This window comes from Rhincodon typus, chromosome 1 (assembly GCF_021869965.1).
Source record: "Rhincodon typus isolate 14 chromosome 1, sRhiTyp1.1, whole genome shotgun sequence".
NCBI classification, from domain to species: domain Eukaryota; kingdom Metazoa; phylum Chordata; class Chondrichthyes; order Orectolobiformes; family Rhincodontidae; genus Rhincodon; species Rhincodon typus.
The window spans coordinates 175,626,031-175,653,842 of NC_063332.1; the positions used below are offsets into that span (position 1 = coordinate 175,626,031).

The 27,812-nt window shown below is 39.6% G+C and overlaps 1 protein-coding gene across 2 annotated transcripts in view; it reads left to right on the plus strand.

Annotated features, from left to right (window-relative positions):
* uso1 (USO1 vesicle transport factor) overlaps positions 1–27,812 on the plus strand; it is a 71,364-nt gene that overhangs the window by 23,764 nt on the left and 19,788 nt on the right. Inside the window, exons 4-13 of one of the 2 annotated variants that reach the window (XM_048596005.1) lie at positions 2,890–2,993; positions 7,744–7,846; positions 9,111–9,166; positions 10,471–10,591; positions 12,130–12,308; positions 14,047–14,187; positions 18,158–18,246; positions 18,963–19,117; positions 20,595–20,800; positions 25,827–25,847. In XM_048596005.1, the coding sequence (XP_048451962.1) occupies positions 2,890–2,993; positions 7,744–7,846; positions 9,111–9,166; positions 10,471–10,591; positions 12,130–12,308; positions 14,047–14,187; positions 18,158–18,246; positions 18,963–19,117; positions 20,595–20,800; positions 25,827–25,847 (1,175 nt within the window). The remainder of the gene's footprint in view (positions 1–2,889; positions 2,994–7,743; positions 7,847–9,110; positions 9,167–10,470; positions 10,592–12,129; positions 12,309–14,046; positions 14,188–18,157; positions 18,247–18,962; positions 19,118–20,594; positions 20,801–25,826; positions 25,848–27,812) is intronic. The other variant, XM_048596014.1, reaches the window with a different exon arrangement.

The following is a 27,812-nucleotide window of genomic DNA, read 5'->3' on the forward strand; positions in this document are numbered from 1 at the left end:
CTATGATGCTGCTTGGCCTGCTGTGTTCATCCAGCCCTGCACAACATAGTTACCCAGTCTGGAGAGGGTTTCCGTGAGGGATGTTGCTTACCAGGGATAGGATTCAAGGAATGGGATGAGGATTTCCATTGGAGGAATAGGATATGGATGGCATTGGAAGGTGGTGAGATGACGAAATTGGTTGTGTGGCAAAATGATGGAGAGAATTTTTAATACAACTTATTCAAAAGCTATTTTGTGTTTAAAAATGAAGATTCATTGGATTTGAATGAAAACATTTTGAGGACAGCTGTCAAGGGAGTTAAAAGAATACATCAGCATTGAGTCTACTAATACAGCATTAATGGTTTATACTCCAGAGTTTCTACACCATTTAACTCCAGTGAGCATGTCACTGCACACATGTGGACTCAAGGACATAGCAGATATAGAATTCCTACCAACGTGAATCTTAAACAAGAACTTTATCATGGAACAAAATTAACAGTTAGCTGTTTTCTATATGCGGAAATTACAGCTGGAAGATTTTGAGTAAAGTGATCGTTCCTCATAATGTTGAAGCCATCAGATGAAAACCCGCCTTGTCAATTCAGAAGAAAACTGTCATAATTAAACTTTCATATTGTATGGCTGTAAACAAGTTACAAGGCCAGACAAAATTTGTCTGTCTTACTCACGGATGTTATTAGCTTTTCCCAGAATAAAATGTTTTGATTCTGTTTAAACCTTTGAAAGAACAACTGCAGCAGTATTTCTTCAAATACTGTAAGTCTAATAGTGATATCAAGTTGACTGTATATGTTTTGTGGACTTCTAGTTTGAAATAAAAACTAAAAATGTTGGAATCACCAGAATTCAGGGCATTATCTGTGAAGAAAGTCTAACTATTCAAGTAAATTATCAGAACCCACTTTTGTATACCCTTGGTACTTATTTCATTTTTTTTTTTTGCTTTCTTATTTAGTTTTAAATATATCATGAAATAAGCCTACACACCCCACTTTCTCTGCCCAGCTTTCCAGCTGCATCCTTTGATATCCTTCCTCGCTATCTACAACTCCATCAATTTTCATGTCATCTGCAAACCTACTAATCAGACCAACGCCATTTTTGTCCAAACCCTTCTTTTATACATATATTACCAGCAGCAGGTCTCAGTGCTGATCCTTGCAGAACACCACTGATCACAGACCTCCAGTCAGAGAAATACCCCTCCACAATTGTTCTGTCTTCTATGATTGAACCAATTTTGTATCCAACTTGCCAAGTCACTGTGGATTCCATGTGATTTGATCTTCTGGACCAGTCTAGCATGAGGGACCCCCTCAAATGCTTTAATAAAGTCTATGTAGACAGCATTTACTGCCTTACCTTCATCAATCATCTTCATCACTTCTTCAAAAAAACTCAATCAAGTTTCAAAGACAAGTCCTCGCCTGTGTAAAGCCAAGCTGACTATCCCCAATAAGTCCATTCTTCTCCAAATGTAAATAAATTCTATCTCTAAGGATCTTCTTCAATAATTTCCCGACCACTAACTGTGAGGCTCACTGGCCTATAATTTCCGGGTTATCCCCATTGCCCTTGAACAAAGGAATAAAATTGGCTATTCTCCAGTCTTTGAAGACCCTGCTTGTGACAAAGGAGGATATAAATATCTCTGTGAAGACCTCAGAAATCTCTCCCCTTGCCCCTTACAGGACAGACTGAGTTATAGACTGGAATCTGATCAAGTATTTGGGGGAGTTAATGTATAGATTAACAGATCCTGGGATTGAATAACAGACCGGAGTCTAATCGACGTGGTCAGAGCGTTCATGCACCGAATAGTGGGTACCTGGGAGTGTGATTTGGTTTGAAATCTAATCAAAGGGTTCAGGGGGTTTATTCTCTCTCAATTCCAGACACCATCATAGAAAGGGTGTGTAGGTGTTGGAGAGTATTCTGAGGAGATTTGCTGGAACAGTACAAAGGATAAGGGAATTCAATTTTGTGGAGAAATGAGCCAAACTGAGATTAACTTCCTATAAAGAAGACAACAGGCAGTTAATATATGCTCCAGCTTTACCTAAGAGTGAGTAAGGAGATACTGTTTTTGTTGGCAAGCAGGTTGACAGCTGGAGGGTGCAGAAGATTCTGGTCAAAAAGTAAAATGGCGAAAATGAGAATTTATTTTATACAGTGCAATATGATCTGGGATGGACCACCTCCAAGCTGATTCAATATTAACATACAAAGGAAATTTGAATATATATGCTTTAATTGAGATATTGTGTTGCTATGAGGAAGGGACATTGTTTGGGGGGGGTGTGGGTTTGGTGGTGGGGAGAGAAAGCAGGATGAATCAGTTCTTATGAAGAGCTGCCTCAAGCACAGTGGGCTGAATGACCTTTTTCTGTGCCATGATTCTGATGCATGTCACCCCCTGGACTGGTAGTTATTGTCTTAATAATTGATCACTGGTAAACGAGTTCAAACAATCAGCATCTTCAAAAACATTGAAAACAATTTTACTGTCCCACTTAGAGTTGGTACAAAGTTTGTTTTCATTTTCCTGGTGCTTGTTATAGACCATGTTAGAACTGCTAACTTTCTACACCAGTGATTATAAATGCAATAATGTTTTAAAGCAAGCTTGACTTCCTCACAACTTAAAAGTTCAGACCTTAATTATTAAAATCTGAAAGTCTATTGTGTATTGCCCCTATTTATTGAAATTGCCAACTTTTTGGGCCTTAATATTCAGTATTTTTCACATTGCTGTCACAAACTGTAATTTTTTTTATTAAAACAGCTATATTCATCTCATTTCTGGTGGGATCCAATATAGTGTTCTAGCTCAATATGATTCCGATTTATGCATTTGGATTTCTCCCCTTTGTTTTGCAGAGGAGAATGTTCAGAAGACCAATTCTGAAGATCTGGCTGGACAGTTTGCGGAGATTTATATCAAACAACAAGAAAATCTTACCTTGCTGTTGTCCTTGTTAGAGGTCAGTTTCTGTTTTGATTTCAACACTATGGATTAAGAAAATCAGGTGGATGTGAAAATACTAGGGAATTTGGGACTGCACTGGGACAATTGGCATAGGCGAAATAGGTCTGACCAATTGTGTGCGGAGAATGGAGGAAAGTGAACTCTAATACTTGCTAAAGATAAAAACTAACTGAAATGTTAAAATAAGTGAGAATAATGGAGAAAGGGCAGGAAAGTAGGATTAGTCAAACTGTACTTAGAGAACTGGCACAGACTTGGCAGATCAAACGGCTGCTCCTTTGCTTTAATTATTCTGTTTCTACAGGAAACCTAATAGTCCCTAACATTAGAGATAGTAGGAACTGCAGATACTGGAGAATCCGAGACAACAAGGTGCAGGGCTGGATGAACACAGCAGGCCAAGCAGCATCATAGGAGCAGAAAGGCTGACGTTTCGGGCCTAGACCCTTCATCAAAAAACAGGGAGCATCTGTTCCATGTCCACCTTATCAATCCCCTTTAGCATTTTTCACACCTCAATCAGATTCCGCACTGCCCCCTCATTCTTCTGAATTCCTGCGGGTATATGCCTAAGCTATTCAATTGCTCCTTGTATGGTAGTCTTTTCATCCCTGGAATCAATCTGGTGAACCACCTCTGAACTGCCTTCAGTGCCAGCACATCCATACTCAAGTAGGGAGATGAGAACGGGACGCACTACTCCAGGTGTAGTCTCATAGAACATAGAACATTACAGCGCAGTACAGGCCCTTCAGCCCTTGATGTTGCGCCGACCTGTGAAACCAATCTGAAGCCCATCTAACCTAAACTATTACATTATCATCCATATGTTTATCCAATGACCATTTAAATGCCCTTAAAGTTGGCGAGTCTACTACTTTTGCAGGCAGGGCATTCCACGCCCTTACTACTCTCTGAGTAAAGAACCTACATCTGACATCCTGTCCTATATCCATCACCCCTCAATTTAAAGCTATGTCCCCTCGTGCTAGCCATCACCATCCGAGGAAAAAGGCTCCCACTGTCCACCCTATCTAATCCTCTGATCATCTTGTATGTCTCTATCAAGTCACCTCTTAACCTTCTTCTCTCTAACGAAAACAGCCTCAAGACCCTCGGCCTTTCCTCATAAGACCTTCCCTCCATACCAGGCAACATCCTGGTAAATCTCCCCTGCACCCTTTCCAATGCTTCCACATCCTTCCTATAATGCGGTGACCAGAACTGTACGCAATACTCCAAGTGCGGCCGCACCAGAGTTTTTTGTACAGCTGCAACATGACCTCATGGCTCCGAAACTCAATCCCTCTACCAATAAAACCTAACATACAGTATGCCTTCTTAACAACGCTATCAACCTGGGTGGCAACTTTCAGTGATCTATGCACATGGACACCGAGATCTCTCTGCTCATCCACACTACCAAGAATCTTACCATTAGCCCAGTACTCTGTATTCCTGTTACTCGTTCCACATCTCGGGTGGGTTACTCACCCACATCTTTTACAATTGTAACAACACTTCTTTACCTTTTATAATCCAGACCTTTGGCAATAAATCCCAGTGTTCCACTTGCCTTATGCGCAGCACTTGCGTACCCGCTTTCTAAGATTCATACACAGATATGCCCAGATCCCTCTGCACTGACAAACTTTGAATCTGCTTCCCATTTAAATAATAATTAGCCCTTTTCTCCCAGCCAAAATGGACAACCTCGCACTTATCTGCATTAAACTCCATTTGCTAGATTCTGGCCCCATCAATATCCATCTGTAAGTTCTTTATCTCCACATCACTGCCTGCTTTCCCACCCAATTTAGTGATATCTGTGAACTTTGCAATGTTAGGACTTTGACTATGCTGGATTTATTTCAATTGCAGCAACTGTGTTTTTGGTGAATGCTTAACTTTAGATTCCTGCAATGTGGGTGTTGCTGGTTAGGCATTATTTATTGTCCATTCTGATTTGCCCCTTGAGAAGGTGGGTGGTGAGCTGCCTTATTGAGCTACTTCAGTCCATGTGGTATGGTAGACCCACACTTCTGTTAGGGAGGAAGTTCCAGGATTTTGACTCTGATGTTGAAGGACTAGTGATAAATTTCCAAGTCACGTTAGTGTGTGGCTCACGATGTGTACATGGTGTTTCCTTGTATGTGTTATCCTTGACGTTCTAGGTGTTAGAGGTCATGGGTTTGGAAGCTACTGTCATGGGAGGCTTGGCAAGTTGTTGAATTGTACGTTGCAGATTGTAGACAGTACTGCTACTGCACTTTGGTGATGTGTGCCAATAAGTGAGGCTGCTGTGACCTGACGGACATTGATCTTCTTAAGTGTTGGAGCTGCACCCATCCAGGCAAGTGTAGCGTATTCCATCGCTGTTCTGACTTGTGCCTTGTAGATGGTGGACAGGCTTTGGAGAGTCAGGCGGTCATTCCTAGGCATTTGCTGTCACTTAATGAACCTAAGCCTCAGTATTTTCAGGTGTTTCTGAATGCTGGCATGGTCCACTCAGTATCTGAGAAGTCATGAATGGAATATTTTACAAGCATCAGTAAACATCCACATTTGGGAACTTTTTAATATGAAGGGAAAGTCCTTGATAAAGTAGTTGAATTGGGTTCAGCCTAGGATATCCTTCAGCAATATCCTGAGACCGAAGAAATATACCTGCTCATCACTGTCCAGTGTCCAATTTTAAAATATTGTGTCAGCAAAAAGTGCTTTTGTCTATTTTGTGCTGTGCCAACTGTTCACAGTCTGTGCTGATTCTGTCTCCTTCCCTGAGTTTGTCACACTGATTTTTTTAAAAAAAAGAGCATATTACAGCCTCCGAGCACAGACTGAACTCAAACTATACAAAGCCATAGTTCTGACCACACATCTGGATGGTGCTGAGTCATGGGTCCTTTGCCACCACGAAGTATGCCTTTTAGAGCAATTCCAAAAGCAGCCTCCACAATATCTCTCGATCTTCTGGCAAGAATGTATCTCAAATGTTGAAGTCCTAGAAACAGCCAACATCACCAGCCTCAAAGCCATTCTCCTGCAAATCTAATTGGCTTGGGCATGTTAAATTGCCCAGGTGGATGGTAATCACCTGCTGCAAGATGTGTTGTGTGGAGAGTTGACCACTGTTGAAGGGAACAGAGGCACCTCCTGCAAGTAGTTCAAGGATTCACTGAAGAAATCCCTCTGTATGTGCCACTTTTGACCATTGCCAGAAGGTAGGCCATAGATAGTGATGCTGCATTAGGTGTGCTTCAGTCACCATTGCAATTGAACTCGAGCTGGCATGACAGAAAAAAGAAAGTTAGGTTCAACCGTCCGCAGCAGTGACTCCACCTTCACTTGCACCCGCTGTGGGAGAATCTGGCTGATCATCAAAAGGCTGGAATATCCAGCACCGGATCTGCAAAATGAGTACAAACTTCCTACAATCTTCATCTTATAAGGACCAGGTCTTTTTGTTTTGGAGTTTTTAAAAACTGTGGACTGAAATGAGAGAACTGTTCTAAAAGCCAGTGTTACTTGTTACTTTGAAAGCAAGTAACCTGAATTCATTCAGGCATCCTGTAAGCAACTGTTTGAAGAAGGAGTAATTGTGGTATGAGTTGCAGAGAATTTGGAGCTAAGGTGGTGCGCAGATGCAACTTTTGCTTGCAACACCAAGTTGATTGGTCAATGGACTAGTGACCAGTTCTCAACGACAGAGGCCTTTTTTGCTTGCCAACAGTTGTGTGATTGGTTCTCGGGTAACTGAACAGCTTAGAGTTTGGAACAAGTTACAGAGAAGTGTTCAGTTCATTCCCTGCCTGGGAGCAGTGTCTCTGTTCTCTGCAGTCAAAAACTCACAGTATACCTGAAGAAAATCAGTTTGTTTCCTACAACAGTTGTTGTAAGCTGACTTTTAACTGATATGTCAGAGACCTTTTAAGGGAATGGTCACCTGGTGTCTCGCATCAACCAGTTGAAGCATCCAGAGAAAGCTTACTAAGACAACATACTGACTGGCAGAAGAGTCACAAAGCTCATCTTGCCAACAGAACCTGGGGAAAAGGTGACTGAATTTCTTTCCAGTTTTCCCCTCTGTCCTTAACCTATTTAGCCCTATCTGATTGTTTGCCCATGTGTAAGGGAGAGTTTACAAGGGGATTAGAATTTTATTTCGTATTATATACCAATAGTTTATAACTATTTACCTGTAGCTAAAGTCTAATTTCATGTAATAAACAGGGACTCTTGTTCAGTACAGAAACCTCGTCCAAGCTTTCTATCAGTCTGGGTCTGAAACTCTGGTCAGTTGAGGAAATTTCTGTACTTAAAATGTTTAACTTCTGTGATGTCTCCAGGAATTCGATTTCTGGTGCGTTACCTCGGGGAGGTGTGACAATCTGTAAAGGAATGCCCAGAGACAAAATTGTAATGCTTTTAATTGAGTGTCTGTTTAGTCTGTAACTCTGATCTGAAGAGGATACATAATTTTTGTTTTGCTTCACTCTTGCCTGTTACTTTGTTCCTACTGTCTCGTTGTTCAGCACAGAGCCTGCTACTCCAGCTGCTATTTGGTATCTCCTCAATTGGCTACAGTTAAAGCATCTTTGACCCTAGCCTGAATATACTCACAATTTGTTTTATGTTTGATTTACCTCTTGAAAGACTTTCCTATCTGTGCTTCATTTTACCATTATACGCCACAAACTATTTTAAGCTTTTTGGCATGTTAAAATTAATTTGTTTGTTTTCAGGAATTTGATTTTCATGTGCGCTGGCCTGCAGTGAAACTTCTAACTGCACTTCTAAAAAATCAAGGTCCACAAGTTCAACAGATTATCCTTGTCAGCCCAATGGGTAAGGACATGGTTTACTCTTGAGTACTGCATAAGAGGTTAAAGTTGGAACAGGTAGAGAAATTTCATAAACCCAGGATAAAATTAAACTGAAGCACATTACTATAGTTTAATTTCATCCATATTAATGGTCAAAATCTAAATATTCCTTAATTTTGAAACATAGAATAATTGATAATTGTTAAATTCTCTGGAGGAAAAAATACTTTTATGAAAGCATCAAAAAGGATAGCCAAACATTTAGCAAAAGTAGATGATGTTTCACTGTTCATCAAAAAAGTTACATATTCTAGATGTGGCACTGTCTATGACCTATTTTCATGCCAACATTTTTTTTTGCTAAATGATACATGATCTACTCAAATATACAAGTAACCCTAGATCTTGCAGCTGTGACAATTGCAAGTTGTTTTAATCAGTCTCTAAGTTCTCTGGTTCTTGACTCAATAACCTTGAACAAAACGCCATCTGCCACATTTTTTGTCCATTCAATCCACCCAACTATATTCCTTTGCCGAATTCCTTATGTCCTCATCACATTGAGCCCTCCCACCTATTTTTGGATTGTCAGCAAATTTGTACACCTTAGATTCTGCAGCATCTTTCCAAGTCATGAATATAGGGAGTAAATAATTGAGGCACTAGTTGTCTTTCCAACCTGAAAGCTCTGCAGCTCATATTCTAGCTCATCAGATCTGAGCCCAAGTTCCTGAAGCAGCCAACACTTGCTGCAAATGTGATCACCGTGGATCACGCCAGTGTACACCAGCTCCCATGTACAACAGATGCAAGATGTAGATGCCTGGGCATCTACATTTAGTTTAATTAATTAAAATTTGAAAAGTGAATTTCTTAACTGCACTCTTGAACGGTAATAAACTACTTCCCAATCAAAAGAGGCACAGAAGTAATACTCAGCTACCTGTTTTCCATTGCCTCTGACTGGTTGAAGGGACTCTCTGCCACTGGTTTTTATCTCTCAGGCCCACTTCACAAGTCTCCATCTAGAATCAAAAATGAGTTAAGGAATTTAAGACATTTCTGGAATGAACAGAAGTATAAGTATTGAATATCTTCTTCTGTGCTTGCAGAGGGGAGTGTCTATATTTAGTGTGAATGTGTTCAATAAAATATGAACTGCTTGGGAGAGTCTATTGTGTGCAGTAGGTAATATTCATTTCTGAAGATGCTGCTCAATTTGTATGAGGTATAAAAGTACTAACTCTTTTTAGAAAGTTAATGTTACTCTGAATGTTAATGTACAGGTGTGTCCAGGATGATGGATTTGCTCGCAGATTCGAGAGAAGTGATTCGCAATGATGTAAGTATCATCTATTGAAGTCACAACCTTGAATGTGAGAGACAAAACTGAGCATGAACTTTACCAAGCGTGCATTCGCTAACGTGGTTAGCGTGAGCCCAGAGTCATGTTCCATTTCTAATAAATTACGATAGACATGTGTAACATTGTTACTTCAAAATGTAAGCGGCATGGAAATTAGAGAGCAGCAAGATGACCTTGAGGCTATTGCTTAAATTTCTGTTTGTGGGTTTGAAATAGAAACTTGGTTTGGTTTGTTAATCTTTCCCTGATGATGCAGGATCCATTGCTAACGTTGCCTGCTGTCTGCTGTGTCTGAGGGGTCTACCTTTGAAGGCACGCATTCTGACCACAACACTTCAGTTGCACAGAGCCAGAAATGTCCATGATGCGGGCCAGTGACAATTTTGTGTGTTTTCTCGAAGAAAAAGTAATCCACGTTTAGTTTATTATATAACTAGAGTTTTAGTTAGCTTGTGGAAATAGGTACAGCATATTTTAAATTTCTTTTCAGGAAAGATGAAAATAATTTCATCACTCAATACAGGGATGCATGCTTTGGCTGTTATGTGTGCACTCGTGTGGATCACGCTGGAGTTCTGAATTCCATTTATGTGATGAGATGATTTGATGACAATTTTTGTATGATACTGATGCACTGTGAATGCAGAGATTATTTTCATAGATTGTTGGTTGTGCACCTTTTCCTACAGAAAGGTACAATGCTGACCTTGCAGAATACCAATGGCTATAGATCCTGGTTCTCTTTCTGTATTTAGAAATCTACTTTCAGCAGTGTTCAATTGTGGCTGTGTAATGGCCAACATTGTAACACGTCTCACAAATTGCAAGATTTCTGATCACCTAAAAGTTGTAGTTACTTATTGAATGCTAAATATTTTCGATAGTCTTGCACTGCACAACTGTATATATATTGAAAGCAACCAGTGACGGAAGATACTTGATATTTTATTCATTGCCTGTTTTTTTTTCAAAATGTCGTACCCTTTCCAATGTTAGTTTTGTTTCTTGTCCATTCAAACTAGACTTTTCTACTATCTCATGTGGGATAGCTCAAAGTATTTTTCCAATGCTTGCTTCTGTCTTTGAGGCTTTAAAGGATAGTGTGCTGAATCATCTGTTACAAACAGTACCACAGATTTGTTTATTTTTGTACTAAATTTGGCTTAGAACCAGGACAAATCAACGAAGCAGATATTGTCATTTTGTGTCTCAGTTGATGGTACTGCTAAAATAGGAGAGGGAGAGAAGGAAGTAGTCAATGCATCTTTTTATTCCTCCAGGGTCTCCTCTTGCTCCAGCAATTAACGAAAGCTAATGCAGCCATTCAGAAGATTGTAGCTTTTGAAAATGCCTTTGAACGCCTGCTGGATATTATCACTGAAGAGGGGATGAGTGATGGAGGTATTCCTGAACCTAAGCAGAAACAATTACTGAACAAGCCATGTTTGTTTTCCTGAAAATACAAATGGCCACAGATTGTTGTTTTTCAGTTATAGTTACTGAGTTGCTGAATTTATGATGCATAGTTTGCTTGACAATTTACCTTTCATTTCAAAATTTAATTTAACAAAATAATTTACTGAAAGTCATTGCAATTCTGATGCATTCTTCTTTTTCCATTTTCAATTGGAATATTTCTGATTTGAGAATCTTGAAATTGCTACAAAACAAGATTTGCCTTGGTATTCTCATTTGTCGAATCATTACTGCATGTTCTGTTAATGAATTGTAATTTAACAACCTCACAGAAGATAAGGAGATGGCAGACACTAAATCAGAACTTTTGCCTCGGTTTTTTTCAGAGGAATTGGACATTGCGATTGCAGAAACATTTGAAATGGGTGTGGAATTGTTAGTGGAGGCTTTAACTTAATGGTAAATAGTATGTTGCTGAAGAAGCTATTCAAACTTATCACGAGGATTTGGTGCTTTCCATCTGAAGGAATTGTGAGAAATGGAGGAAGGTCCAACTGAACTTTCCAAAATTCTGTCAAAAAGGAAACTTGTGACATCTCACTTCACAAAGAATGGGCATAGGCCGGAAAAGTTTAGCTATAAAATGACCAGGTATTTGGAGTGAAGTTAATCAAGACTGAGCATTGCTTTTGAAAGGAGTTTCACATTTAAGTAGCCGCACAGAAGCCTTTAAAGAAATGGAAGAAATGAAGTTGTATTAATTTTCAAGAAGTGCTTAAGATATCACAAGATACTTGGTGGCAAAGCCAATGCAATTTAGTGAAGTAGACCACTGAAGAATAAAAAAGTGTAGGATAAAATGACTGTATTGATGAGGGTCATTAAGCTTTGATTTCGATGTAGCTATTACCATTTACAAAATTGACCCAAACTTGGGAGTTGACAAAGCAATATCAAAATATGTTGCTACTATGTCGGAAAGTCTTATATATTGATTAGACCTGTAGAAAAACACCAATAGTGCTGCCAGATTGAATAATGGATGGCAGATGAAATACTATGCAGAGAAATATGAAGTAATGCTTTTTGCCTTGAAGAATACTGGAAGGATGCGCACTTTAAAGGGAATGGAGAAGCAGTGGGGTCTTCTGTAGATTCACAGTCTAATATAAATCTTAAAATCGTAAGTAGGTAAGGACTGTAAAAGGGAAGATTGATTTTTTTTTTTATTCATAGGATCTGGGTATTACTGGCAAAGCCAATTTTCATTGTCCTTGGGAAGGTGGTGATCAACTTCCTTCATAACAACTGACTGGCTTGCTAGACCATTATAGGACATCTTGAGGGTCAGCTATATTGTTATGGGTCTTGAGTCACACACAGGCTGAACAGCAGTGTGAGCTAGTCCTCACCTGATTCCATTGCAATTCTATACATTGAATAGAGTATACTTCAGGACACTTTATAACTTAAACATACTTAATGTCAGAAAGGAATTTTATTAATTGTCTTGGGTATTTCAGGTATTGTTGTTGAAGATTGCCTTTTGCTGCTGCTTAACTTGATGAAGAACAATAGTTCAAATCAAAATTTTTTCAAAGAGGGTTCATACATTCAACGCATGAAGCCTTGGTTTGAGGTTGCTGAAGACAATTCGGGTTGGTCTGCACAGAAAGTGACAAATCTCCACCTGATGCTACAGGTAAAATTTCTTTACAAAAACCTCAAAACACTTCAAAAGTACTGTTTCACTGGTTACTTTTCAATTATAAGTCGTCTGTCATTAAGTACAGCAGCTGCTGTACTTCAGACAGATTTCAGACAGTAGTCATGCAAGTATGTAGTTACTCCCTTTGTATCGTGAAGGATGAGTAGCAACCAAGACTTTGGGGGAAAGCTCCTGGCAGTTCAGAAATGCCATGAGATCCTTTCTTACAGCTAGTTGAAAAGGCAGATGTAGGTTGGCCACAGCTGCGGATTTTGAAAACTAGCACTTCCAACAATAACAGAGCAGCCCATTGGTACACTCCTGCATGTTGGGTTGGTTCATTCAGCCCTACCGTTGTTGAACAATCTGGACATCTTCAATCCCCTGATTCATGCCTGTTACTTTCCTAAAAACGAAACTGTTTTGACTGATACCTCATCAATGCTGCCACCTTGATCATGGTGACCTTGCAATCTGTTTCTGTTCCCCTTTTTTTGATCATTTTGCAGAGTGACAGCTCAGTTTCTCTTTTAGGCCTCTTCATATTTCATTTGAGGTGTGTGGCTATTTCATCGGTTACTTTGTCCATCTTGAAATCTGTCAAATAATCATCAGACATTAATGACTACTGACCTGTTTTTTACATACTTGTGTGTTTTTCAAAGAAGCATAGTCACGAGAGAGAAGTTCATGTCATTGTCCTTCTATATTGATTTTACTTTATCCGTTGTTGTTCTGTTACCTTAATTGATGTTGTCCTTGGATAATTCCGAATATATATACCACATTGATTTTTAAATTGATGCAATCTTGATGTGTTTCTCTCTCCATAAAATTCAGAACTGATAGCAAGCCAAAACTCAAAACTATTTGAGAATAACTACTTTTAATATAAGTCTTTTGAAGAGTTTTGCTAGTTTAGTTCTTAAATCTGATTTTTAAAATGAATTTGAGACTTCAGAACATAGCAAAATATCTTACAGCTGATTAAACATGAAGTGACATCTTTGTTATAATTTAGAAAGCATGGCAGCTAACTTGCACAGGTAATATTTTCATGATGTTAACTGCCCTGCTGGTCTTCACAATTGTGCCATGGAATCTTCTGCATCTCCCTTGAGCATCAATTTAACATCTCATCTGAACGATGGCACTTCAGAAAGTGCAGCACCCCTTCAGTACTTCAGTGAAGTGTCAGCTTGGGTTTGTACTGAAGTCCTGGAATGTGAATGAAACTAAGAAGTCACTGATTCAGAAGTTGAATGCTAAAATCTGAACTATGGTTAACACTCATCATGTTACCCTGTCATCACAGTCGCCTGTGAAGATAGGGCCCAACCCCAGCCACCACCTTTACTACAATTACCAAATCCACACCTGTACCTCTAGAACATAGTTCTTGAGTGACCTGGTAGTATCTTCCTCTAACCAGTTGAAGTGCTGTATTTGCTAATATATTTAAGGATCAGATCATTTTGAACTTTATGCTTCAGTCAAGACATATAATTTAGACTTGTCATTTGCTTGGGAAATTTAGTCATTTTCACATGATGGGATGCTGCTTGCAACTAAAATTTCAAAATATGTTTTCTGCATTTTACACTATGACTGGTTGAAAGAACAAATTCTGTTCAAGAACACATTTTGTGAAAAGAGAACTTACCACAACTCAGGAACTATCTTTCTGCCTGTGGAGTTAATTGGTGAACTTTCCTCTGCTTTTTGATCTTAGCTGGTGAGAGTGCTGGTGTCCCCTGTGAATCCACCTGGTGCTACAAGCAGTTGCCAGAAGTCAGCATTCCAGTGTGGTTTGTTACAGCAGTTGTGCACCATCTTGATGGCAACTGGAGTTCCTGCTGACATTCTCACTGAGGTGAGTTAGTGCTGGTTTGAGACACAAATGGCAGGACATTCAAACTTAGCAGCTCCACGTAAACCTCCTCACGTCTTTAAGTCATTTGATCAACATATCCTACTACTATAATACGCAATCCAATGAAGAGGCAGTGTCAGCTAGAATTGGAGCCGAGCCTCTGCAATTACAGGCTTGTGAGTCGATAAAGCGATACATTATATGTTGTGCACCTCCAAACCAGTGTCAGTGTGTCAGTCTGTAGCCTGCTCCTAGCTATAATATATATAACCATCCCAGTTGAAGCCCAGCATTTAAATATAATTAAACACATAATTAATATACAATTCAGTTATGCATCTAACTTGCCCTTTTAGAAGCATCTATGCCATTTGTTTCAGTAATTTAATGTGGGCATGACTTTCATGTTCTCACCACACTCTAGTAAATAAGTTTCTCCTGAGTTCCTTATTAGATTTGTTTGAGAGTATCTAATATTGGTAGACTCTGAGTTCAGCTCTCTCCCTCCAGTGGACACATTTCTATATTAACCCTATCAAGCAGCTTCATTACTTTAAGGACCTCTATTAGGTTATATAAGGTTGTGGTACAAATTAAAATATGAAAATTTAAATTAAAACTGGACTCATTGGGACATTCCTGAAAATTGCCAGAATCTGAGTGGTTTACCAAAGGGTTATGTTGAATGAACATTATTTGTCATTTGAGTGTGGTACTAAAATGTTAACAACTGATTTAATACTTTACACATTGTGTGAGGAAGATACCTGAAACATTAAAAGCATAATATTTAGTGGTGGTGGAGCTGCAATATTAAATATGTTGCTGTTAATATTTTTGAACAGCTAAATTATTTGTAAGGAGGTATTAGTTAAAAGTGCAATGAGTACAGAGAATGCTGCAGGAATTAGTCTGGCGGCATCTGTAGAGAGAGAAAGAGTTAATGTTTCGAGTCTGATATGAAACTTCAGTTTAAAGTGCAGTAGAGTTCCTTGAATTTTCCTAAGGGAAATGTAGGAACGCCTTGCATATTCTACAGTTATGTATTCCCAGAACTTTGATCCCAGTTCCAGTCAGATGTAACTTATAAAATGCATATTCTATTTACCTTCACCTCAAGGCAAGAGAGAGATGGGATCAGCTGGGGTAATCTCTTTCCAACTTGTAAAAGGAAGGTGTCAGTTTCTAGGTGGGTGTTGGCCTTTGAATCCAGGCCAGACTGATGGGAACATAAACAGGAATGGGAGTATATTGTCCTGCTTTTATGAACTTATTGTTCTGTGGGAGAGATCGTCTGGCTACAAGAAATAATTTTGGGAAGCCTTGCTTTCCATTGGCCAGAGCCAATGTAGAACATAGAACGTAGAACATTACAGCGCAGTACAGGCCCTTCGGCCCTCGATGTTGCACCGACCTGTGAAACCAATCTGAAGCCCATCTAACCTAAACTATTCCATTATCATCCATATGTTTATCCAATGACCATTTAAATGCCCTTAAAGTGGACGAGTCTACTACTTTTGCAGGCAGGGCATTCCACGCCCTTACTACTCTCTGAGTAAAGAACCTACATCTGACATCCTGTCCTATATCTATCACCCCTCAATTTAAAGCTATGTCCCCTCGTGCTAGCCATCACCATCCGAGGAAAAAGGCTGCCACTGTCCACCCTATCTAATCCTCTTGTATGTCTCTATGAAGTCACCTCTTAACCTTCTTCTCTCTAACGAAAACAGCCTCAAGACCCTCGGCCTTTCCTCATAAGACCTTCCCTCCATACCAGGCAACATCCTGGTAAATCTCCTCTGCACCCTTTCCAATGCTTCCACATCCTTCCTATAATGCGGTGACCAGAACTGTACGCAATACTCCAAGTGCGGCCGCACCAGAGTTTTGTACAGCTGCAACATGACCTCATGGCTCCGAAACTCAATCCCTCTACCAATAAAACCTAACATACAGTACGCCTTCTTAACAACGCTATCAATCTGGGTGGCAACTTTCAGTGATCTATGCACATAGACACCGAGATCTCTCTGCTCATCCACACTACCAAGAATCTTACCATTAGCCCAGTACTCTGTATTCCTGTTACTCCTTCCAAAGTGAATCACCTCACACTTTTCTGCATTAAACTCCATTTGCCACCTCTCAGCCCAGCTCTGCAGCTTATTTATGTCCCTCTGTAACCTGCAACATCCTTCCGCACTATCCACAACTCCACCGACTTTGGTGTCATCCACTCCACAACTCCACCGACTTTGGTGTCATCTTGCCTGATTTAGTATTGTGCTAAACTTACTCCTCAAGATCAATAAATTACTGGAGGAGGTAAATGGCATATCATGCTGGACTGTTAGCTCTTCTCTTGTGATTGGAGCCGTACTGTATTCTTAAGATCATGCCTGATTTGTTTGTGTTCCATATGCCACATTGCCGCAATTATCTTAGATTCTTGTTATTCAAGGGAATCTGTCTCTCTCCACCTTTAAAAATATTTAATAACGCTGCTTCCACTGTCCTCTTAGGCAGAGATTTACAAAGATGCACAACCCTTTTGAGAAAAATAAGTCCCTCATCTCTGTCCTAAAGGTGACCCCTAATTCTAGAGTCCTTTACTTCTCGGCTTTTCTACAAGGATAAACATTTTTTCCCATCTACCTTGTCAAGACTGCTCAGGATCTTGTACGTTGCATTAACATTGCTCCTCATTCTTATATCCATTCTTAAATAATGAAACAAAAACTACACACAGTACCTGAGATGTGGTCTCACCAGTACTTTGTATCACTGAAGCATAACATCCTTCATTTTATGTTCTGTTTCTCTTAGAATAAATGATAGCATCCCATTAGCCATGTTAATCACTTGCTGTCCCTGCATGCCAATTTTTTTGTGACTCATGAACTTATAACACTTGCATCCCTCTGCGCTTCTGAAATTCTGCCGTAGTTCACCATGCAAGTGCTAGAGGTGGTAAAGAGGGCAAATGGTATGTTGGGGCCTTTGCAGCCAAAGGATCTGAATAAAGCAGCAGGGAAGACTTGCTGCAAATATAGAGCCTTGGGTGAGATTGGACCTGGAACGTGATGTGCAGTTTTAATTTCCTTAGCTGAGGAAGGATATAAGATGCTATAGAGGGAGCATAGCGACAGCTTACCAAATTGATTCCTGGGATGATAGGACTGACGTGAGGCAAAAATAAATTGGTTAGGATTATGTTTGCTGGAGGTTAGAAGAACGAGGCAGGTATCTCATAGAAGTGTGTAAAATTAGACAGGGTAGATGCAGGAATAATGTTCCTGATGGCGGGTGGGTTCAGAACCAGAGGTCACAGTCTGATGGTACAGGGTAAACCATTTAGAACTGAAATGAGAAATTTCTTCACCCAGACAGCCTGTTGAATTACCACAACAAAAAGCAGTCGAGGCCAAAGCATTGTATGATCTCAAGGTGGTGGATATAGCACGTGGGGCTAAAGGGATAAAAGGATTTGAGGGAAAAGCGAGATCAGGCTGTTGAGTTGGATGATCAGCCATGAACACAATGAATGAGTGAGCAGGGTTGAATGGCTTACTCCTCCTATTTTCTATGTTTCCATTCAAATAATACTTTTTTTTAATTCTTCCTGGCAAACTTAGCAACACTCACTTAACTTTTCTATATCATCTGCATCTTTGTTATATCATCTTCACAATATACTTTCCTACCTATCTTTGTGTCATCTGAAAATGTAGCCAGCATGTCTTTAATCCTCTCACCTGAGGTTCTTGGCATTTAACTGTGTTGTATTTGACCAATGGATAGCTCATGTTGAGGTTAGAGTTAAAAATGTGCTTTTGTTCATTATTAAAGTACATCACCTGCATCACAAAGTATACTTACAAAATAAAGATGGCATTTAAAGGCTGGTTATTGTTATACATATTGCATTTACAGTACCTGTGACATTTTGATTTTGTTTATACAGACCATTAACACAGTATCTGAAGTTATCAGAGGGTCCCAGGTAAACCAGGATTATTTTGCTTCTGTGAATGCACCCTCCAATCCGCCAAGGTAAGCAGGATTTGGAAAAATAATCAAAAGTTTTTAATTTTGCACTCATCTTACTTGTTGAGGTCTGCAAAGCTACTTACCTTCTTGTAAACAGTTGCAATTTAGTTCTGCTTTGAACCTTCACTTGCCGTGCCTGAAAATTATAAGTCAGAATACATGTTTGTATGTTGTTGGTTTGATGAAAGTGTAGTGACCGGACATTATGGTGCACAGTGCTGTCTATAATGTTGCTATATTAATTGGATTCAGATTGAATTGCTTTTGTAAGTCAGTATTATTGGTTTCAAAGCCTTCTGTTTCAAAATGCAAACAAAGTTTTGAAATTGGAAGGACACACTAATGCACGACTCTGGCACATAGGAAAATGCACATTTCTGCCAGTGGCAGTGTGATTAAATCCCATTGTGATTTGTATTAATGCTGTGATCTGAACATTTTTTGACACAAATGCAAGTTCTGGACATGCTCTAAATATTTAGAAAAAGCTCTGGACTGTTTGCACCTCGCTAAAGAGCAAAATGCAGCAGATGGGCCCCAAAGGGTGCAATTACTGAAGAGGTGCATTCTGAACTTAGTGCACTGTTACCTTGTTAATGCCCAACTACATTCTGAGTCAAATTTCCAACAACATTTGAGTTTTGAAAGTAGTGTTCTTAAAAGCTCCCTTTTTATGAAGTTTGTCTGATTTTTAAATAAAAACTACTTATCCAACACAGGCCTGCAATTGTAGTGCTTCTGATGTCCATGGTGAATGAAAGGCAGCCATTTGTCCTGCGTTGTGCTGTGCTATACTGTTTCCAATGTTTCTTGTACAAAAACCAAAAAGGACAAGCAGAGATTGTTGCCACACTTCTGCCAGCAACTATTGATGGTAAGTTTCCACAACATGCTATAGCCAAGAAACTCCAGTGTAGGTTGAGATATGCAGATCCTTGAAGTGAGGGGTCAAGTTACTAAAACTGTTTCCTTTTCTTGGGAGAGAATGCAGTGGATGGAAGAATTAAATGACCATAAAGTAAAAAGCTAAAAGGAGGAGCTAAGCAGTTACATTAAATAATTTGTCTCCAGTTTTTGGAAGCATTCCTCTAGGCAGGATGTCAGAACAAAGGGTGGGTTTAGAAGATACTCAGCTTGATAGTAACCATGATGAGTACTCCATTGTGAAGACACCGTAATAAACAAGCTGCCTACCTCTCGAACATTGCAGTTCGCAGAAGGTTCTTTAGGAACGCTCAGAATTACATTGGGCTTTGGTAAAGTTATTAAGCACAAAACCATTTCCACTGAATCACAGAACCAAAGTTGGTAAAGTGCAGAAGGAGGCCATTAGGCCAACATGTCTACACTGGCTTTCCAAACAAGCATAAAAACAGAAAGTGCTGGAGAAACTCCCCAGGTTTGGCAGTTAACAGTTAAAGTTTTGAGTACAATATGACTTTTTAACTTTGCTCCAAAGAAGAATCATTGGATTTGAAACATTAACTCTGTTTCTCCCTCCACAGATGCTACCAGACCTGCTGAGTTTCTCCAGCGCTTTGTTTTTATTTCAGATTTCTAGAATTCAGTGTTTTGCTTTTGTTCTAAATAAGCATCATGACTTAATGCTATTTCCCCACTCCACCCCTGTAACCACGTGCATTGCTTCTATGTAAGTTATCATCTAATGTCATTTTGAATTGAATGTGCCTCCTCCACATTTTTGGTGATGGACCCCAGATCATAACCCCCAAACACTGGTTCGTAACTGGTTTGTTAATTTTGGGATTGACATTAAAAGAGCAGGTTTTATTACAGAGGATTATTTAGACCAAGAGGCCCTACTGGTAACAGTTATGGAAACAGATTTAAAAAGGAACTGAATGAATATATTTTAAAAAATAAATTGAGGAGAAAGACCAGAGGTTTAGGGTCATTGTGCTGAATAACTCCTATTTGTAAGAATTTCATTCTTTATATTACAGCACAGGAGCAGGTCATTCAGTATTGGAGCTAACTGGTATTTCTCCCTCTCCGATTTTTTTTTTATCTTGCATTCTTCTGCATTTAATCATGTCGTAGTATTTCAAATGTTTACCCAGTCTTCTTAAATATAAGTCATAACCTCATTAGTGTGAGCAAAGTTTTTTTTGATGAAGTTTCAATTGAAGTTTAAAAACAGTTATGCATTCTGCATTTATAACAGACTTCTTACTAATAGTTATTTGCTTTCAGTGAAGTTGTGACAGTATTTCTAATGAAAAATATATGCTAAGAAATACATTGTCCTTCAAGAATTCCATTTTTGAGTATCACTTTCATTCCATGATGACTTGTTCAAATTTGGGGCTTTTTTTGCTTTCTTTGTTTAGCCAATTCCATTTCAGCTGGCCAGCTGCTATGTGGGGGCCTCTTCTCTACAGATTCCCTCTCTAACTGGTGTGCAGCTGTAGCATTGGCACATGCTCTGCAGGATAACTCCATCCAAAAGGAACAGCTGCTCAGGGTACAACTGGCAACCAGCCTTGGCAATCCTCCTGTCTCTCTGCTCCAGCAGTGTACCAACATCCTGTCTCAGGTATGAGATTATGGAAGTTACTGGCTGAAATTTGAAATCTGGTAGCGTGAGCTATAGCCCATGTTAATGGCTGTAACAATATTCATCATTTTATGAAATCAGAGTCACTATAGCAGAGTGCCATTGTTGAACTGTGTTCACTTCCGCACAGTTTATAAAATCTTGAGGGGTATAGATCAGGTGAATAGCAAAGATCTTTTCCTTAGGCTGGGGGAGTTCAAAACTAGGGGGGCATATTAAGGTGAGAGGAGGAAGATTTCAAAAGGAATGTAAGGGACAACTTTTTTGTTTTTAGTGTGGTTCTATGTGGAGCAAACTGCCAGAGGAAGTGGTAGATCCAGGTACAGTCACAACATTTAAAAGACATTTGGATAGGTACATGATTAGGAAAGGTTTAGAAGGATATGGGCCAAGTGCTAGCAGGTGGGACTAATTTGGTTTGAGAAACTTGGTCTGCATGGCTGAGTTGGACCATGTCTGCTTCCATGCTGTACGACTCTGACTCTGGATTAACTGTAATTTCTGTGCAAGTTTCTGCTCCCATTAATAAAATTCAGGGGCTTGAAGAGTTTTTTTTCCATCACTGCAAAAACAGTTTGGAATGCTAGAGGCAAATGACCATTGGGATTAACTGAAGAAGCAACAGCGGGAGGATGTTTCCAATTGGTAGATGTATTGACAGAGGAGAAAAGTTCACCTGCTTGTGGAATATATTGCTCACAAATCACCTTTTATACAAGACCTCATTGTTATAAAGCCACTGCTTTCTGTTTATTTCATTGAACAATGATAGATTAGTGAGTTAGCGACAAGAGCAGGGCTCAGGTTCAGTCTCGTCAACATTTTTAAGACCCAAAGTTAGAGTTTATCGAATTGCTACAAAACTTAGTTCTAGTTGATTTTGTTTTTGGAGATTTTTACTGAAGGATGTAAATGATGTGTTTAGGTAAATAGCTGAGTTGCATTTAATTAGAAGACAAAAAGTAAATTTACTTTATTAATTTAATCAGATGTGGGTATGCGGGCAGGGCCAGTATTTATTGCCCATCCAAAGTTGGCCTTGAGAAGATGGAAGTGAGCTCATATGAACCAAGCAATCCATTTGGTGTAGATATACCTAAAATGCCTTCAGGGACAGAGTCCATGCCAGGTGACCCATTCAGTTTCATTTTTTTGATGCTCTTTAGTGGTTTGATACAACTGAGTGGCACTTATGGCCATTCCAGCGAACTGCTAAGAGCCAACCCCATTGCTTTGGATCTGGAATCACATTTAGGCCAGACTAGGTAAGTACAGCAGATTTCCTTCCCTAAAGAGCAATAGCAAGCCAGATGGGTTTTTATGACGGTTGACAAGTGGTTTTATGGTCATCATTAGACTTTTAATTCCAGATTTTATGGAATTTAAATTCCACCACCTGCCATTAGAATTTGACATCGGATCCCCAGATTATTATCTTTGTGTCTGGATTGCGACAATAGCACTGTACCATTGCCTCCCCTTAAGTGAGGGAGGAAGGGTTATGACCTTATTCAGAGTTACTTGATACAGGAAGGGAGGAAGCTCATATGGAACACAAGCACCAGCATGGGCCATTTCAGCTGAATGGCATGTTTTTGTGCTGTTAATTCTGTAACATTTTGTAGGTTATACAAAGTATAATTTTCAAATAAATCTCATCTGAAATACTGGATTATGTAATGTCACAATCACAGTTTAAATAATCTAGCTGCTTAATCCATTTCCCTGAAGGACGAAACTACCCGTTGTATTAATGGAGGCTTTGCGAACGCGAGTGTTTGTGATTCAAGCTGCAGTTTATATCAAAGACCCCTGAGATTGAACTTCTTGTCTTTTTGGAGGGAAATATTCCTGTTGTGTATTGATAAGGAAGAATAGTATTTTTGGTAAATGGCAGTTTTTGAATGCGTATAATGTTTACAGTTTGAAGATGAGAAAAATTTGGAGTTATTGCTGATCATAAATTTAAGGTATGAAAGAAATAGGAAAGGAATATGTCTTGTGTTTCTCAGAGCTAAACGTGGAAAAGACTGACACATGCACACCTATCCCAACCACGCAAAGGTCTTGTAAATAAGAGCACCATCCTGTGCATTAAAGGTAGTTCCTAAACATTCCTCATCTAATCTCTCTCTATTTGCTTATTGTCTAATCCACATGTTCAGAAATGCTATGACACTCCCCTGGAGCAGGTGGGAATTGAATCCAGGCCTCCTGACCCCAGAGGCAGGGACACTACCATTGTGCCATAAGGGCCCCTAACATTCCTTTGTAGATATCGGTTGAATTGCTTGGCTTGTCCTCGGTTAATCTGACTAGTCAGGCGCATGTTTATTTAACTGGTTAAGATTTGATTAATCAGTATTGAAGTAATTATCTTCATCAGAGTGACATGTTGCTGGAAGCCCGTGGGGGATGAAAATTGGAGTTTGGTAACAGTAAGTGAATAAAGAAATATAAGGACAGTAAAATCTATCAGCAAAATGCAATAAAAGCAGAAAACTCCCAGCAATTATGAGAGTGAGGATGGAACTGGGAGGCAGCATAAAAATCTACTCTAGAGTGGCACCTAGTAGCCACAGGCTGTAGTTGTGTGGTAGCAGAAAGATGAGAGAAATTGAATGGGAAATGGCATCAGTCCATAATGGTAAAGGGCAGGGGCTGATGTAGTGCAGTGGTAGTGTGTCCCTACCTTCAAACTAGGAAGCTCCGTTTCAAATCTCCCTGCTTCACAGGTATGTAATAATATCTCTCAGCAGGTTGATCTTCAAATGGCTGTAATGTAAAGGACAGTTAGGAAGCTTGGGAGAAGTGACCAGACAACAGGACTTTACAAGTACACTTTATCTACAATTCTAGACTATTCAATGTTAGTCAAAATATAATGGTTCCACCGTTTGTTCCAATGCACCCACACTTCTTCAGCTTGCCCCTGCCTGATTCCAATATGAAATGATCTGCCAGTTGTCAAGTTCCATTTTCACCTGAACTGCAGATGACCGATTAACCTTAAAACAGCTCAGAACAATTGAGGAGCTCCTGGTAAGGTTGGACAGTTTAATCTTATTAAATCTATTTGGACAGGTGGGGCAATTTTATGCCATCTACCAGTGCTAGTGATGGTTTGTCTATCAAGGCAAAGTGTTCTAAAACAATCTGTTAGGTTCTGCTCTGTCCAACCAGTTTGAGTCATCCCAGGTTCTGATTTCCAGCCGCTTCCTGTATCTCACCATTTGTTTGAGCAGTAGAGCCATCCAGTAATAGACAACTAGGTCAGGTTTGTTTTAACCTCCCAGAAACAGAGGGGTTTGGTTCAGGTGGGAGGTTAAAAATTTTAAAAATCAAAAGCAAGCCAACTGATGGTGAATAATTTAAATGAAGGTCAGTTGGTTGGGGAAGAGAACAGAGAATCAGTTTATTCAGAGGAGACTTTGTTTGTTTGTTGAATCTTTCCAATAGGCTGTCCATTGCCATTTTTAAGTGTGCTATTTAGTCACCTTCTTAACTCCCCATCCCTGTGTGATTGCACCCTGTCCAATCACTGTCTCCACTCTTTAGTATTCATTCTTCCTAACCACCATTCTCCAACATAACCTGGTAGCTCTGTATTCAGATTTTTGTTCCACTCTCCATTCTGTTTCATATATAACCCAATGATTATTAAAGAAAAGCTTGCATTGATGTATCACCTGCCCCAATCTCAGAAATTAAGGTCTCTTGAAGTGTTACAGTTTCAAAAATGCCATGGCCAACTTTTGTGCACAGCCAGATCCCACAAATGGCAGTGTTATGACATTGTTGGTTATGCAGTGTCCTAGCACAAACATACCTGACTACCATTGGTGTTCTGTCATCTGTGCACTTTTGTTGTCAGTTCTAATCAAATTTTTTTGATGTAGAGGGGATTGCCTAGGGCATTGTAGGGCCACTGGACGAGGCAGGTGTACATTAGCTGCTCCAAGTATAAGCAGGACAAGGCTACAGTAATGGTCTTCGATGGCAGTGTTACTGTCCCATGCTGCTGATGTTGACGGCAGCAAGAATCCTTCAAAACGGAGGGTTACTCTTGTTGCGGCCAAGTCTACAGGTGGTGGCTCACATAAACTGTGATGGTTTGTCTTTCTGAGGTCTGTCTTTCTGACCCAGACCAGTATGGCCCTTTGTAGCTCTACCCTACAGCCAGAAAATTAAAACGCTGTTGTACAGACTAGCAAATTCAGCAGTAACATAAACTGCATGTATTTCCTTTTGAAAACTGGCCAATACAATGAAAGTGGAATAAAAAGAGAAAATGCTGGAGATATTCAACAGGTCGGGCAGCATCTGTGGAGAGAGAGACTCTTCGGAAAACTGGCTCTGATTCAAGATCACAGACCTGGAATGTCAATTCTCTCTCTCTCGCTGAATATTTCTAGCATTTTCAGCCCTTTGTTCTTTCAGATTTACAACAGTGGACATATTCTGATTTGTAATCAATTTAAAGTGGATATGTCTTCTACCTGGATTCATGTGGTCTTTAGCTCATTAATTAGACTTTCAATGTCAATGTATTAATAAATAGATCAGTAAGTGGTGAACATGCACTTATCTACTTTAGCATTGACTGTCTTCAAGTTGAGATTACTTTGGGTCAGTCTTCCTTTTTGAAACAGGCAATACTGAATTCAGATGGTACTGGATAACTGCTGCTGTTTTGAGAGAATGGGACTGTAGCACAACAATTCTGTGGTGTCGCAAGTATTGAAATATATTGGGATGACTGTTTTTGGCATTTTTGTAGCCAGAGTCAGTGCTATCAGAAGAAGAAACAGTTGGAAATATTCCCAAGATCAGGCAACAAGCTTTGAGAAACGAGGCAATCCGTATGTGTTAGAGGTCAAAGATGTTCAGGCATGAGAGTTCTGTATAGATCAATCCTTAAATGTTAGGTGTGACACTACAAAAGTATTTGACTGAAATGATTAAATAAATTATATATTGCTCATTTTTGCTGTATGATTTACAGGGAGATAAGATCAACAGACGGGTAAGTTACTTGGCACAGAGACCATTTGCTTGTTGCAGCAGGGCTCTCTTCTTTTGCCTGGAATTGAGCTGTTTTCTCTAACTGCATTGAGTGATTGAAGCACTGTCTTGGGTTTCTCTCTGTTTTATGTTTAGGTTGTTTGGGCTCTCTGTAACATGGGAATTTACATTGTTTCCTTTTCTGTACTTATGAGCCAATGTAGATTGTGAGAAAGAGGACTTGATGTTCTCACTGATCTTCCTTCCCTCAAGGGGACAGTGTGCAACAAGAAATCTTTTCAGTTTTTTCCACCATTACTGTTGCTGTAGGGTGGAGCAACATGTGGTTGTTGGTGGGGTTGGGGACTTGGGACGCAGGCTAATTTGGGCAAGGATCCAATGCAAGTGTGAAAGTCTGAGCAGTCCCCTTCTATGTCCTAATGTTCCACTCTCTGGATGATGTCCCCACTCCTGAGCACCTCTGATAAAGTCTGGTGCTTGAAATTGATTCAACAGTTTTCCTGCGTCTGTAAATTGCAGACTTCACTTATCTTTGAGTGATTTAAGGATCCATGGTCCGGTATGGTTTGCTTAAAATCTACACCATTATCCATGTATCTCAACCTATAATTGCTCTATGTGTAGTTCACATGCATTCAGGTTAAAATATGCAATGAATTAATTTTCTGATTGTTGATACCAATTAATATCCAGTTGATCTTCCTCCATCTCCCTCCCTCCCTCTTTGTGCGGCTGGTTCATTCAAGTTGCACCACTGCAGCCAAATTTAAGCATGTAGCTTGCTGCTAAATTCCAGTGTTCTGCTTTTTCCAATTCCCAGCACAGATTGGCCAAGATTTGGTGAACATTGGGGCAGTTTCACTCAATAGCTGTTTTGGGAAATGAAAGGAGGTTGCACTGGTACTGTCCTCGAGGTTAATGCATGTCGGGCTCATGTAGAGGGAGCAGTCCTCTGCAACCCATCACATTATTGATGTGCAGTTGCTTGATACAAATGTGTAACACAAGCTGCAAAAAGTTACTTTCCTCTGCACTAACATCTCACTTAAGTCCAATTTTGAAAGTATTTGGTGACTAATTTATCTTCCCCCTTCCCTGTGGCTGGGCATGCAATTGTATTTGTGACAGTCTGTGAGAAGTATGTGAATTTTGAGAAGTCTGTGCTTTAGTGATTGTATCAATTGGGTGTGTGTTGCTTGTGACGCAGTCTTCCCTTCTGGGCAGTGAAGGGTAGCAGATTCATTGCTGCTTGCAGTATGGTCAACCGTCTGCAAACCACTGCTGCTTCAAATTGAATGCCATGCTTCACCTTCATATCAAAGCCAGTTTTGAGACTTCAAGCTGCTGGTCTGCTTGCGCATTCATATTGCTGGGAATAGGTGGTCATACTTCTTCAATTCTGTCCTCCACTGTGTTGTCCTTTCATTAGAAATGTCGGAAAATGTGAAGGAAATGATTGCTTATTAAGATTGAGTCATTAGACAACTCAACTTAAGAATATCTGGGAAATTACCACTGCAGAAAAATCTGGGCCATAATTGGGTTTTAATGGTAGTGAAAAGCAAAAAGCTGTTATTGAGGGTTTAACTTGTGGATCATGAACATTATGTAACTTTATACACACTGGTCTTTTTGTAACTAGCTCAGATATCTCCAACTACTTTACTCAATTCTTGAGTATTAACTCTGGTATGGTTAATGTACTTTCAAAAACAGACTTCAAGGTGACTTAATTTCAATGATCCAACTGAACTTTTTCTCTGACTTCTTAACTTCCTGTGCTGCTCATGTTGCTGAACTAAAATGAATTAATCACTCAAATTGTTTTGGTTAAGAAAAAGCCTTTCAGGATTGGACTGCACAAGCCTGAGTAATAACAGAAGCAGTTTCAAAAACAGAAATTGCTGGAAAAGCTCAGCAGGTCTGGGAGCATCTGTGGAGAGAAATCAGAGTTAATGTTTTGGGT